Consider the following 16,219-nt stretch of genomic DNA (forward strand, 5'->3'; position numbering starts at 1 on the left):
TTTACTTACGAACAAACGAGCCTAACAGACAACCTTGTCATTATAAAACCATGCCTTTAAAAGATGCAGCAATTCAATGTTGGTTATTGCTGAAATGATACAGATTGTTTACTGTTCTTTCTGAACACAAGGCCAGTTATTTCGGTGGGCAATATTTGGTGCCAACAAAACAAATACCCTCTTTTATCAGCCACAAGGACTTGCTTGTTGCCTTAAAGGTCTGCAAGAAGCCTGGACTTGAACAATCGGAGTTCATTCTGAGTTATGTTTCGGATGCAACTGGGGTTATAGGGTGTGAGAAGGTGTGAATTTGACTGCCCCTACCCCTACCTACTGGGATGGGGATGGGGTGATGGTGGGGTCTACTGTTCACCTCTAGATCTTTCAATCAAACTTCACTATTTTCTGTTCTATTTAAAGTTCAACTACACTAACACCAAAGCGCTTAAATAATTATTTTATTACCAAGAACATAAAGACATTTAACTATCTACAATTCTACAGGTCATTAGAGTATGATATTATTCAACATGCACACAAATGTTAGATGTTATGTTTAGGCAATAGAACCACTTTTTCCAAGGAGATTTCTTATGTATGCATTAAAAGCTAGATTGAAGGATTCATCTATTGTTAGTTGCCTTTTGTGCAGCAGCTCGTTCGTGCTCAATTTCTAACTCCTCAGGACACTTTTGAAAAGGGCAATCTTGTAATGTTGCAGGACACTGTGCCTAATGGGGAGGGAGGTGTTGAAAGACACACACCTTTAAGGAAGGCTTTTGATATGCCCCTTTAAAGACAGTGCCATCCTGATGACAGCTGCAGTGGGTGCCTGCAGGACACATCTCTTGAAATGATGAAGCAAATACCAGGCTATTCAGTTTGCACTGTCAGCTTTTATGACTTTTCCAGAGCAGGGGGTAATGACTGACAAAACATATAACATTGGGATGGTTGGTGAAAGAACAGATGCCTAATTCACAAGATGTACTCTGTAGCACTGAATGGATGCTTTGCCCAGCATCTTGGTGTCCAAATGTAAGTGTACACGAGGAGAATAAACTCCTGTTTTAATAACAGAATGACTTTTATTGGATTATTTAGTAGGACACAGTTACAGTTATGCAATGTAAACGCATTCAGTTTTAAAATGATGGACAAAACTTGTCTGGCTAAGGTGCCTGTGAATGTAAAGAACAGGTACAGTCAAGGCTTTAGATTTTAGTGTTATATTGGACATGTTTGTAGGGCAGTGAGGCTTTAAGTTATAACAGTGTGCCTTAAAGGATTAGTTAGAATTTTTAAACAATTAAGCACTAAGTTTGTGTTTATAATTATTGGTCAAATGAGTTTGGAGCAGTGGCACAAAATATTCTGGTGAGGATGTTAATTCTGTAGATAGGATTACAGACAGGAGGATGATTGGGTGTGCATTACAGGTTTCAGATCGCTGATGGTTAGATACTGTTTCACGCACAACAGTCACACACTACTGCTTTTCACTTACCCCTTCCCTTTCAACAAAGCTGGAGCAGCCCTAGCCAAGTTTTTGCTTTGTTCTACTTCATTATTTTTGGTGTGAGGCAAGCTTTTCAAAATGAGACAAATAAAGAAAGTGACACAGTAGCATAAAAAAAAAAAAAAAAAAAAAAACATACAAAAGAAAAATAAACACAAATTTAAGTAAAAGAAAGAACCAAAATATAACAATGGGATCAGGGGATCACCAGCAGACTAAAGTGTTGGGAAATGATACAGGAGACCAAAGCAAGTAGGGAATCAAAATGATTAACATAACCATCAAGATTAATGTAGTGTTAATGGGCAGCAGCACTTACTGTATATCTTCCACTGTTGAGATCATTAAAATAGGCCCCATTATACTACTTATCTTGTGAAATGTTGTTCCTTTGGGTCGGCCTATACAATTCTCTGGAACACGGCAGCACAGGGATACTTACTGTTGGAGGCCAATCTGTCCAGCACGAGTTCAGGAGAGAATGAAACACCTGCAAGGCCTCTAGGACCTCAACATCATCACTCATTTGAATAATGACAGCTACACAATTACAGCACTTACTAAATACTTTACACTAGTTACAGAATGTTACATTCATTATCCCCAGAAACCATTTGAATACTTTGCACAGGACTGAGTGGGTGGGCAGTCTGCTGTGCTCACCAGACACCACGCTCACCAAGCTGAGCTGTGTAATATTCATACTACCCAACCACTGCAGAGGGCCTAATTAGTGTCGTGGTCAGATTTCAGAGTAAACACAGCAAAGATGACTCAGAGAGTGGGCTGCTTCTGGAGGACACGAGTTCTAATGAACATCATCTAAAAGGGACAGAATAGGTTCAGATTTTTACTCCTGCATGGTAGAACACACACACACACACTAATTGTATAATAATATAACTGTTCAACTAGAATTTAAATAAAATGAGGTGAACACAGCAAGTTCTGCTTCAGATCCAGTTACGAGCCTTGTGACCCATTCTACCGACATGAGCCATGGCCTACAGCACACGATTCTACACTACGAGACCAGAGCAGTCAGAACACTGAAATGGAGAACTAAAACTAATCGTTTACTACGAGTTTTCTATTGTGAAAAACATTTAAATTGTTAGTAAGAACTAGGGGTATGTTGAGTACTTGGATGATACTCTGTCCTTACAAAGGTAACACAAAATTCTCCTGTCAGGACACTGCACTCGGATTGGCTATCATATTATTGTTCATAAAACAATGATTAATCCTCTCCCTACACCGAAACCCAAGACCTAAGATCTGTATCCTACACTGCAGTCATTACACATGTAAAGTAGTTCATGTTTGGCAGCGAATAAGCATTTTTGTTACTTTAAAAAAAAAAAAAAAGTGACCGGAGGTGCTGACTTACTGAGTTGTCCTGACAGGATCATTTTGTTGTCCCTTTGTAGGCACTGCGGATGCTACATGGGTAGCACTTTAGTTTAGGTATCCGTCATGAGCCATTATAAACAATTACAGACTATGATTAGAAATAACAAGATTATGCCATTTTTTGTGCTATGGTTCAGTATCTGTTATAATGCATATTGCCTGTTTTTTCAGGTCTGTTTGCCTTTCTTACCAATTGTACGAGGCTGCTTTGCTTTTGCAATATAGTTATTATACACTTTTGTCATTGTTTTTTTTTTTGTTGTTGCTATTGCTTATAATAACTTAGAACGGATAGATGTATCTATTACCATTTGCATTATTTCAGAGTACTACAAATCCTTGAGGTAAAAAGCCAATTCCTTGATACCTCTAACATTATTTTTCTATATATACAAAAGAAAAAAAAATCAGCTCATGGTTGCAATTGGCCAGTGATGACTCTATATTTCAAGTTCGAATATGAGCAATGAGTCCTCTGCACAACCCTAGTAACTGTGGGAGTGGTAGCAGCTGATACTGTATGAATGAAAAACTATGCAAACCCCCTTTTAAAGAAGTTATCTAATAATGGGAACACTTGAGGTCAAGACTGCAGTAGACATTCCTTCAGACAGCTTCTCACCTGGGATTAGAGATCTCAACCCTTTTCATTATATCAGCCCTTGCACTTCTATCAATACAACTGCATCTGGAGCCCAGTAATTTGAAAAGAGCAAGAGAGAAGTCAGTACTGAAATTAACTAAACACACACACACACACATACACGGGAGGAATGGTTAGTTTATAATTACAAAACCTGTTGTAGACATTAGCAGATGATGTATTATAGTAATGTGTCACCTAATTTATTCCCAGTACAGTAGTCCCTCGCTAATACAGACACTGTTTTGCTGTACATTCGGATATGACGGACACAACGTCTGTTTTCCAATAATATCCAATTAAGTGTGACGCTAGGTCACTGTGAATCGCATAATCCAAAGAGACACACTGATAAAAGACACAGCTGTTATACTGCCGCCAAAGACAGGACGAAAAGAAAATGGAAGAACAGATAAGTAGCCTACTAAATCACTAACACTGAGAACATGATTAAAAGAGGGCATGTAAGTTCATACTCTGCAGAGTTTAAACTAACTGCGATCGATCAGTTACAAAAGGGCGAGACGCTTTCAGAAATACTGATGGACCAGTGGTTAGAAACACAAGATGTGGACAACAATAATCACAATTCTAAATTTTAAAATAAAAACAAAATTCTAAGCAATTATAGACTCACATTAACAGAGAACAAAAGGAAGCCTGCATGGTAAAGTAAAAAGAAAGCATGGTAGGTATTCATTAGATTTTACTACTGTACTGTATACTGGATACGCCTATATATTTATATGTTTACTACTGTTAATTTAGTGAAAACATTTATACATTTAAAATAAACTGAGGACTATAAATTTACATGTGTGCAATAAACAAAATGTAACCGGACCTGTCCGTTTCAGCAAGGGACTACTGTATCAACGTTATTCTTAATCTGCATGTGTTCATTTAGATGGTGCAGTTTGGCACGTTAAAACACTTCCTTTTGTTAATATTGCTTTGACGGTTTATATTTGCCCCCCGGGTCCAAATGCTGTTATTGCAGTTTTTTGACTGGAGTGTCTGCAAAGCACACCCCGTGACATCATGCTGCTGCATGCTGTAATAGCAGCATCTTTCTGCACATCCCAACGAGGCAATGTTTATAAGTTACAGCTCTTTGCCAACATTAGAGGACAGTTTTTTTTTTTTTTTTTAATAAAACTACAGCTGTACTATTGTTATTGCTAAAGGACAACAAAAATGATAAGCACTAAACAGAAGAACCCATATTAGTTTAGCTCCTCTATGCAGTTGTTTAGAACACAAGCTAATGGTTTAGTATGACAACTACTGAACTACATCAAGTATGTTTCTATAATACTGACCGTGAGTCGCTGCTGAGCAGACTTACAAACAGGTTTATTAGCGCATGCTCATCATCACCATCATCATCAGTCATTGGATTATGTGGACTTGCACCTGCTGATCTAAACAATTCAAGTACCAAGGCTTTTGTTATGCGGTACAACACAACAGAAATGCAGATGCTGCAGTAGTGATTTGACAGTGTTATCCGTTTCCATTATTTATTTTTTTTGTTAAGGGGACAACATTTCCTACCTGTATATCTAAACAAGTCACCCTGGGAAATATTGTAAGTATTATGCCAATAGTCATAAACCATGCAGTTAATCAGAATATTTTATGTGGCATCAACCATTAAAACAATATATGCCCATGTCAGCAGTTAATGCAATAACACTACCAGGTGTCAGCTACAGAGCCTTGTATAATTTTACGATGTCGTCCTAGAAACTGGTCAATGAGCTACTAGCCTCTGGGAGGACAAAGCCCAGCCTTGCAGGTGGATGCTTGACCTCACCAGGCAGCTGGTCAGTAAGTGCATCTAAAGCTCAACAAGGTAAACCGACCATTCTGCCTTGGAACGCTTGATCCAGTGTGAACCTGCGTTCTTAATTTTGATTCTTTTCCTGCAGTTTATTGAATGCTTTTCTACAGCAGCACACCTATGGACTACACACTCAGTACAGTATTTAATGATGTCAGTTGATCTTACATTTCTATTCAATTTACTTCAGAAACATATGAAAGGAATTGGGTAAAATGATCACAGAGTATGAGCAACTTTTCTCATTAAACCAGTGGGGTGTATACAACCATCATTGGCACTCACCTTTTATTTGTGTACGGGCTTCCTGAGTTGGGAACAGAGTGAGAGAACATGGTGTCGTTCATGCTGTTTGCAGGTCTCGGAGGCCTAATGAAGAGGAAAACATGATCACTACTTTAATAGCTGGAGTCTCAACCACAGACATTCGGAATTTGAAGGAAATACTTTACTGACTCAAATAATGCTGGTACGGAGCAAATTAAAAGTTTTTCTTTTTTCAGTATTTGTGCAAGCCACAGGAAGTGTTAAAGCATTGCTCAAGATTATTTTTAATGTGGAATTGAATGCAGTTGAGTAAAACAGGAGGTGTAGTGGGTGAGTGGATTATTAAACTGCTGCTGCATGCTAATACACTTTATATTCCAGACAAGAAACTGACAAAATGATGAGTTAAGACTGATTTACGAGACACCAAACCAGGGAATGAACCTACACTACTACACGGATAAAGGCATTTGTCTAGTTTCTTATTGAACAGTGTATACAGCCAGGAAATAATTCTGCTTACTTGCTGCTTGTCTTGCAGACATCAAGTGTTGGATGTCTCAGAATTATTTAATGCTAAAATTCAGATAAAACAGAGGTTATGCTAGTGGGCTCTCAGAACCAACTAAAAGGAAAAGTGGGATTACATGAACTTGACCCTTGCAGTATCTCATCAAAACTTAAACTATTACATCTTTACACGTATTTGCCAAAGTTTTCGATTTTGTGGTTTGAGAAATTTAGATTGATTGATCTGTGTGAGTGGACCAAGGGATTCTAGTTAGATCTGATTTATACACCAAAAAACTGGGGTCCAAAGACAGCTATTTCTACTACATCACCAGCACAGCATTTGTCTAGTTCTATTAGCCAAACTTAGCCAAGTAATTCTGTTACAACGGCTGCACTGGCAGACATCAAGGGTTGTGTCTGTAGTATATTGCTGTTAAACTATAAAAGTCCTAAAAGGTTAGCACACATATTTTTGTAAAGCCTACTGACAAATCACAGATCAACGTCAATAGCAGACCCAATCCCTGCTAGTGGGCTCTCCCTGCTTCTCCCTCTTCTCAGAATTATTTAATCAGAGGTTATGCTAGTGGGCTCTCAGAACCAACTACAGAATGTGGTATTAGATGAACTTGACCGCAGTAATCTCTCATTAAATCTTAAACTAGAAATGAAAAATTTTGGGGTCATCTGTCATCTTTTTGCCATTTGAGAAATATAGCCAAACTTAGACCAATTATTTCTGTATCTGATGCCGAGAAACTAATGGATTTGTTTCGTCTAGAATTGATTACTGTAAAGCACTTCTCTCTGGTATCCAAAAAGGTGTGCTGTCTCGATTACAGCTCGTTCAGAGTACCACCGCAAGAATTCTGACTACAGCCAGGAAAAGTGAGCATATTACCCCTGTTTTAGCCTCCTTACACTGGCTTCCTGTGCAGTATAGAATAGATTTTAAGATTTTGCTGTTAACCTATAAAGTCCTAAATGGATTAGCACCTAGTTATTTGCAAGAGTTACTGACCCTGTATCATCCAAATCGCATTCTTAGATCACAGAATGCGGGATATTGGTTATTCCTAGGGTCAACAAAATTAACACGGGAGTAAGGGCTTTTTCATGCAGAGCCGCTAAATTATGTAATGCCATTCCTTCTTTGTCAGTGAAGCGGGGACTGTTACAGTTTTAAGTCAAGACTTAAAAAACTTTTATAACATGTCTTTCTTATCTTGGTATTTAATGTAACTTTTACATTAGTGCATTTTTTTACCGTTTTTTTTTTTTTTTTTTTTTTTTTTTTAAATATGCTATTTAATACATAGCCGTTGTGAGTGTGACATGACTGGGGACTTTTACACAAAGGTATTGTGTTGTGCAAATGTAAATGCTTTTTTTTTAATGTACTGTACAGTGCTTTGTGATACTTTGTATGAAAAGCGCTATATAAATGTAACAAATACATATATAAAACATATTAAAACATTGTTCAATATTTTAAATTCATATTCTGCTTCATTTCTAAACCAGTATTTTAACCCCAACCATGTGTTCTTCATTTCAGGAGGCAGGAAGGCACAATGCAACTTTTTCCCAAGTATGACAAGACTAACTTTATAAACATTTAAATTATATCTTAAAATGTGTTAAAATCAGTTTATATCTCACTATTAGGTTATCATTCCATAAAATACATATTTAATTAAACATCTAAATACTGTTAAAATGGAACACAGACACATGTAAATGTTTTTCAAATACCAAAAAGAATGCCACACCTTTACATTGGTAAAACGGGTTTGTTTTATTTTTTAAATAGAACAATTGTTTCATTCTTTCCCTGTTCAAAAACCCATAGATTTTTACCTAGTTTTTTTGTCCACTGAATCTGAATAGTACAGTTTAGATAATCTAAAACGGTTGCCCCACCCACTTCAACCTATCACGCTTAGACATTTAAAACTCATGCACTTACCAAGTGTCACTTTAGTGCAGCAGTAGAAGAAACACAAAGACCATTTAATTACATTCAAACATCCATTATATCAGAGGCTTTTATCCCATAGTTACAATAATGCCTGCCACAGCAGAGAGTGAAACTGCCAACAGCAGCCAGAAGCAGGGAACCAAATACTGTAACATTAGTGAACTAAATGTTAAAGTTGTCCACAAACTCTGCAAGGGCACTTTATTGGAAAGAACACTATGTTTGGGAGGAGAACGGGAACATTTTGACCCGAGACTGACAGGCAGGGTAACATATTGCAAATGTAATTTCATCCAGGGTTTGAGGAATGTATACAACATAAGCAGGGTGCTATGTGAAGGAGTGAAGGGGGAGCTTCTGCAGGTAAAGATAAGGAAGAGTACTGGATTTGCTCAAGTAAAAGTCGACCCCCACCATTGTGTGGGCGGGATTTGGGTATCATTTTTTTGTATTAGATATCCTGATGGCGTCTGAGTAGAAGATTTTCATAAATAAGAAAATTTTATAAGCACTTCTACCTAGAACCGCCAGACACGTCATTTTAACACATTGCAATACAGTACAAGATTTTTTGTGTTTTGTATAGCCTACAATAGTATTATTTTAGTATACAAGCCCCACCCCCACTTTCCTTCCTAGCCGCACACAGAAATACATACATATATATATATATATATATATATATATATATATATATATATATATATATATATCAATCACAGAATTGTTTTCACCAAATATTGAGATGTTTGCATTTTGATTTGAGAGAAATTAGAAGCATTTGCTCTGGCAACGAGGGCAACAAGGATTTGCCCATAACAACTGTTTCTCACAGAAGCACTCTGCTGCAGGGTCACGCAATGGAAAAGGTAACATTATTATTATGATTCTTCTTCTTATTATTATTATTCCCCTCCATAGCGTTCATGCTGCCGCCAGTCATCGCAATCAGTAAATATAGGCATTTACTATAAATTATAGATCGATGTATAAATAATTGCACGTGTATTAGTCGACCCCCCCCACCCCCCTCACTTCAGGATTGTATTTTCGGTTTAAATTTCTCGACTTATACTCGAGCAAATACGGTACTTTAAAGTGGTACTTTAAAAGTGGTGCTGTGCAAAAAGAGGGGTCAGGTTATCATGCAGAGCAGCTTCTGACAGGCATCCAGCCACTAGCTTCTAGAATGATGATAGCAAAACAAGCCTGACAAGATATATGGAATTGGAAAGACTCAATAAAGACTGCTACAGAATTCAGTTAATATCAAAATGTCATCTTTAAAACACCTATGGACTGGTGTAACAGGACATTTTAATCCAGTTTTACCACTTGCTGTACACTTATAGATTTACATTGGGAAAATAAGTTTTACCAAACTTGAGGCCATATGGGGAAAGAAACAACGAAAGTGCATTCAGCTGCCTTTCAAAAGCACAGCAGTTCCTTGAATACTTTGTGATTTCGGCAATTTGAAATACTGTAGAGCATGCAGAAAAAATAACATTGATTCCATCCAAAAATATTCTGTTCCTCTGTCTGTCATAGGAATTTAAATCCATTTATTTTAGGCTGAACACTAAGAATGGCGGTCTGCATGAATTAAGGAAAACCTGCAAAAAAGGTTAATCAAATCTGACAACATACCCAGACACGCTAGCCATCTCCTTAGAGCAGGCAGTCTTTGTATATACTTACACAATGTGGGCCAGGTTTAGAGGTTTTTCAGGCTGGTCAGGGAACATTGGGTGCAAAGGCTCACGACTGGAAGCACAGCTTAAGGACTTGCTAAGTGCACTAGTTAACTTCTTAGCAGGAGATTTCTGGGAGGAACAAGGAGGCTACAGGTGACTTGGGTTGGCAGAAGCAGAGCTAAACGTAGTGCAAAACACAAGGCTACTACAACACATACTGCAAAATTAATTTTAACAAACAGTTCACTTCTTAAATAAAATATCCAGCTATACACGATAAGAGTGGTTACCCCAACAAATGCACTGTATGAACTGTATTACTGGTAGGTACAGCCAGCCAGGTTATCATTGGTTAACATTGTGTGGCATTGTGTTACACAGAATGCCATTAACCTTACTTCCCATTTCAAAATTAAATGTGGCTTTGCTTTGCTTCTTCTGAAAGATTTCAAATTGGCTGCAATACCCTGGGGGTTTATCTTGGTAGATGTAATAGCTAAGCTATTATTAGGAACTTTACAGTATAAACAAATCTTTAAAAAAAAAAAAAAAAAAAAAGATTCTGTATTCAATTAAATTCATGTATGTTCCAAAACAGCCAACACATCAGAACCATTGTAAGACCTTAAAAACTGCCGCTGCTCTACAGATGCCTTTATAGCCAGCTGCAAGACCAAATCAGATACTTACAATGTACAAACAGCATGACCATTGGTATCAAATTGAGAGACAGCAGACCTTGGCACTGACTGCCCAAACTAGCTACTGCACATGCAGCACAAGCTACTGTCTTTTTTTTTTATATTATACTTTGCAATTTTGGTTTTCTGGATTTCTGAACTACCATCAATTAAGTCTATTTAATTGATCTGAATAATTTACCTCAGCAAGGGTTCTGAAACCCAGGACTGGGTGCAGGACTAGTGGAAGTTTCTAATCACGTAAAGCTGTTTACATTGGATAATGAATATGTATTACTATGTCATAATAAACAATTTTAGTACATAGTTTAACACAGCATAGTTTTACAACATACAAAGAAAATTCCGGTATATGTATTTGTTAAGCTTCCATGGCTCCATCTGAATTCGGATACTAGCTTGACTGCTGTCTCTTGACATTCCAAATTCAAAACCAGTGATAATCAGGAGTTTGTGAGACAATGCAAAATTGTTGTTCTAGTATCTAAATACTTATAGTCCAATACAGATATGAATGCAATCAACACACCACTTAAATCAAGTCTTACTGCTAGACTATTACAGTGTCTTAAGCGTTGCTATGAAACAACAGGTTTTCATGTGTCTCCAACGCAGGGCCCAGCTGATTCATTAGTGACTTTATTCCCCAAACGTCATTATAAAATCATTTATTTGAACCACTCGTATAATAAATCAATTGTTCTGATTTATTATAAAGCATTATTATAAAAATCAGTCATTAGCAATAGGCTTTAATTGTTGTGTTCAATTGCATGTAGGTAGAATAATTCTGTGAGAAGACGTTTAACGCTGTTGCAACCCCATTTTTCTTACCCATGACGTATATTCCTTCATTTGGTGCTGGTTGCTATGGGAACCACTAGCATGTCCCCTCCAGAAACAGTCCTGACAGAGCTGGTAATTATGACACTGCTGGCAGCGATAGCGAAAGCCCATCATGCTCTCACTGTGGCAGTACGAGCACTCTACAGGGTGAAAGACTGGAGGGAAGAAATCACAGGAGACATCACAGTCATGTCTGTGCAAAACAAAACAAACAGCAAGCCGACAGGTTTTGTAATGTGGGCAGCATCAAGACAAACAGGGTCTCAATTCAAGTGATACCCAGAGCCACAGCTAGTAAACGGACACGTTGGTTTGAATTATTATTTATTTCCCTTATTAATATGCATTTACTCAATATGGGTCAGTGTAAATAAAAACTATGCAATATGTGTTTTTAAAGTTTTTTTTTTTTCCCAGGTATAAAGCTATTTATTGTGAGAGGAAAATAAAAACAAAACTAGTAATACACAACTTGAAAGGTTTCTTTAAAACATTCAAATGTGTCTTCTTACTTTATCCCCATTTTTATCCCAACTGTGTTCCCCTGCTACAGCAACTCCCACAGCAGCTCAGGAAAGGTCTCTTCCAGGCCACTGTGGGGCGCTGTAGCACGATGAGGTAATGTAGTCCTTATCCAGGCCAGCAAGACACCCACTCTTGGATCCCCAGATCAACATGTCAGGACTCCTGCGCTCCCTGACTGTATAAACTTGTCTATCTTTATGTAATTTCTTTTTCTATATATTCTGGTTGACAAAAAGATAAAAAGCTTACCGTTTTCTACGTTAGCCAGGCGGTGCATTAATGGTAACCAAACCAGACACTGAGGAGGGGGATCAGACATGAGGATATCCAGGAAAATGTTGAGCGATACCTTTTTCTGTTTATATGAAGAAGACATTTTGTTTTATTCTGTTCATAACAGACCAGCAAGCAAATGCTACCTAAAATGACAGACTACCCCATTGGGACTGTGAACCTTTCTTTCATTAGTTCATGTCAAATCAGGAATAAAAACTACTACCAACAGGTCAAAGAGCATCAAAACCACAGATAAAAAGAACAGCATGACAGAAGAGCAACATCAAGAGTGCAATATAATAAAAATGTTAACTTTGAACTATTAAAGTGCCAGCTGTAAGGCATTTAAACTGCAAGAAGAAACCAGTTATAAATCTAAAACACACATGTCATTTTATTCTGACAAGGAGTGACTGTTACTGTCCTAGACTCATGCTGAGTGTATTTAAGCGAGAGATTACCTGCTGGGCAAAACAAGACCTTGTAGCCTGTTCAGTATACCCAAAGGAAGGGCCCTCAAAAACTGTTGTGGGCAGTTTAAGAACCTCCCGCAAAAACACATCAAATTTTGAGTAAATCATTATGCCACTGGAGTCAGAAATCTGTGAAAAAATATCTGAAAAATGCAAGGATACATACATGAACATAAGTATTACAAATGGCAGGGGTATAGACAATTTAATGTGTCATTTTCAATTTATTTATTTACTTTTAAAATATCCTTGATAAGATTGCAAGCTCAGAACCGCTACAGATTTGGGATAATGTGTAAGCGCATGTGAAATACGTGATAGATCCTCTGTAAACATGTTAACATGCAATACAATACACCTGTGCTTAGGTGTGGGGACATGGAGAAAGTTCTTTGATCTTTAATGAGCTCACAGCAAAGGTACTGCAACTCATTTTTATATCCTCACACATCTCTGGCCAACACCGAAAAGACATAAACCATGTGTGGCATTACAATGTCCTCTCACAATATTCAAACCAATGAGCTTTAAGACAATAAAACAACAATATCCTTCAAAACATGTATGCTGGGATTTCATACTAGACGTGGCCCCAATACCATGGACACTGCTCCACAACTGTCATGTTACATCATCATTAAAGTACCTTCTGAGAGATAAAGCACTGTAAACTGTTGATCGGCAGTGAATAATTTCAATGATTTAGAGCACTCTCCTGTGGACATATCACATAATTGACCATATGGGGAAATGTATGGCTACAAACATGTGATTTGAGTAAAAAAAAAAAAAAAAAAAAAAATCACAAAAAAGAGGTGGCGAGAAACTTAAACTTACATCTTAATTTGTCTAAAATCTTTCCTCCGCATATTGTTGCCAAAGCAATTTTTACAACAAACACTGATACTTTGCCAAGGCCTTCCCTGCAAAAAAGAACAAAGCAGACAAATATATTAGCCTTTTTCACAGCTTTAAACTCATCATTATCCACTGGTCAATACAAAAGTGGTATACAAGTCATTTGTTGATTCCTTACATTAACAGACAATTAGCTTTGGACCTCTGACAGGAGGCTTCACTTTCATCTCCAGCACTAACTATCCCAAGGTTTGATAGCACACTTGTCCTGTGCAGCAGTCTTGTGCGTCTATCACCCATGAATCATGAAATCAGAGGGTGAAGAACATGACCAGCCACAGTAATCTAGTGTGCCAGGTGCCTGCTATGCAATTCTTCTCCCTAAGACTATTGCTAACAATTCTTGGTTCACGATTCTTGGTTTATCTAGAAGCTCTACAATTGACAGAGCTACTTACAATGTTGCAATACAGTAATTAACAAAAGAGAGATTGAACAGAAATAAACATGTGGATGTTTCTTTATTTTTCTCTACAGTATTTGTTTTATTCTGCTTTTAAATCAAGCTTCTATCATCTCTTGCTTAAGCATCAGACACAAGCAATTACACCTGAGTAAAATATAATGGTTTTAAAATCGACAGTATTGCTTCAGAGACACACACATCCATACTAAATATCCTCAGATTAAGATAACATTAATAACTATGTGTCGCAGATTGTATATATAAATATATTCCTGTCGCTGGACAGGGAAGAAATACACATTGTCTATCACTCTTGTCAGGCTTGTTTTTCAATTTTGTTCATCTCCATTGATAACCCATTGATTGACAATTTTCTCCATTGCAGTAACAAAACATCAATAACTCCATGCTCCATCTTAAATTCAGCAGTGAAACTGTGAAACAAAGTCAAGCAGACAAAAGTTTGACCTCACAATAAAAGCACAGCTTAGAATTTGAAACAGATAATTATGTTGGAAAGAAACATCACTGAATGTAAAATTAAACTGCTGCTGCCTTTCCAGTGGATACTTCAGTGTCCATGACAATTACAGAAAAGCCTGCTGTCTTGATTTTTATAGGTACGGCTAGAATGGTCTGACTCAAAGGCACAGCAGTATTAGATTATGCAATAGAAATACCCGGCACAACAGCTATAGGCTAACAAGCGGATGTTAAGGGGTTCAGTGAAAGTTAATTTCAATCTAATTTTAATAAAATATATGCATCTGTGCATTTGTGTGTGTGTGTATATATATATACACACACACACACTCACACACACACACGATATGTCGTGGATGTCGTGGTCCAATATAAATCCATTATATATCAAGGGCCGCGATATAGCGAGAGACCCATAGAAAAACAAATAGGCTAACAAATAAATACAACCACTCCCTTGTTTTATCGGTGGTGTCAGAGTCCAGTATAAATCCTCTACGCAACCTGCTTTATCTAATTTTTCGTACAAAAAGCAGCACACTGTTTTAATTCGTACAGTGGAGGGTAATTGCTTCTCATCAACTTTAGTCTCCAATTAATTTCATGAGTCTTCCTCTCCTTTCTCAAATGCACAAACGCGCTGCATTGAAAGAATCCATTCACAACAACAACATAGGAGGCTTGTTGCTAGGGAGCTGACGTCACTACCTTGTGGCTTTTGCTAGTGCATTGCTGCCACACATGAGCACCTTGTTGGCTAAAATAAAAACCGCTTCAGCAAGTAGATATTTAATTGGCTTGTTTTGTTGTGCAATGCGTGTGTATATGATAACAGTATGATAGTAATGCTTTGTTTTTAATTGTTTTGGATATTGTTGTTTGTGATGTGCAGTACAAAATAAAACTGTAATTCTAAGTGCCTATGTATATTGCAGCTAGGGCATACGCAGTTAGACACTAATAATCGGGAGACAACTCCAGGACCGTGATATATCCGATATGCCATTGGGAGACTTGTCAAAAATCACAGTGGACATTTACATCAATGCATTCCATATAAGTTTACCAACTAAAGCATCACAACTTTTCTGTCAAATATTTACAATTAGGATTATCAACGTTAGGTAGTATTTTAGCTGATGGACATGCAGTACTGTCGCACAAAGTCACCACTACATACCTCTCTGCAATAAACAGTGGCTGTCCAGCAAAGCACAGCGCTCTGACAAACTCATTAACAGTCATTCTGCGCTTTCTTCTTATTAAAGCATGTGTAAAACCTGCATAAATGAATTGCTTGTCTCTAAGTTCACTTTCTTGTTTTAGTTTAATGTGTTGCTTTTTTTCAGTATGTTCTTTATTGTCAGTGTGAACATGTACCTCAATGCTGCACTATTTGCAGCACTATGCATCCTCTGCTTCATCTGACCCACTTCTGCTATTTTTGCTTTTTGTATAATTCGAAACATTTGTTTTCTTTTGAATATTCATAAATGGATTTATGTTTTCTCCCCATTCCTCATCCACTAAAAATATTATATTTTTGTGCAAGTATTTAAATTTAGTTTTTGATAAATAATCAGACTTTGATTGGCCAACATGATGAGGTGATAATGTGTTTGTGAAGTGACAGAGAACCACGTTTGAACGTTACTTTGATCTTCTGAAGTCTAAACGTCTGCTGTATCCTAAGATACAGTGTAGGTCTGCTT

The 16,219-nt window shown here is 37.3% G+C and overlaps 1 protein-coding gene across 19 annotated transcripts in view; it reads right to left on the bottom strand.

Moving 5' to 3' along the window:
• The window catches only part of dtna (dystrobrevin, alpha), a 97,777-nt gene that overhangs the window by 39,502 nt on the left and 42,056 nt on the right, over positions 1–16,219 (bottom strand). For 6 of the 19 annotated variants that reach the window (XM_041247660.1, XM_041247658.1, XM_041247661.1 and 3 more), the window contains 9 exons: positions 13,538–13,623; positions 12,689–12,843; positions 12,201–12,306; positions 11,415–11,581; positions 9,884–10,008; positions 8,171–8,179; positions 5,707–5,790; positions 4,898–4,999; positions 1,508–1,588 (listed from right to left, as the gene is read on the bottom strand). In XM_041247660.1, coding sequence (XP_041103594.1) covers positions 1,508–1,588; positions 4,898–4,999; positions 5,707–5,790; positions 8,171–8,179; positions 9,884–10,008; positions 11,415–11,581; positions 12,201–12,306; positions 12,689–12,843; positions 13,538–13,623 — 915 coding nt within the window. The remainder of the gene's footprint in view (positions 1–1,507; positions 1,589–4,897; positions 5,000–5,706; positions 5,791–8,170; positions 8,180–9,883; positions 10,009–11,414; positions 11,582–12,200; positions 12,307–12,688; positions 12,844–13,537; positions 13,624–16,219) is intronic. The other 13 variants (XM_041247676.1, XM_041247670.1, XM_041247665.1 and 10 more) reach the window with 6 other exon arrangements.

Source organism: Polyodon spathula, chromosome 4 (genome assembly GCF_017654505.1).
Source record: "Polyodon spathula isolate WHYD16114869_AA chromosome 4, ASM1765450v1, whole genome shotgun sequence".
Lineage (NCBI taxonomy): Eukaryota > Metazoa > Chordata > Actinopteri > Acipenseriformes > Polyodontidae > Polyodon > Polyodon spathula.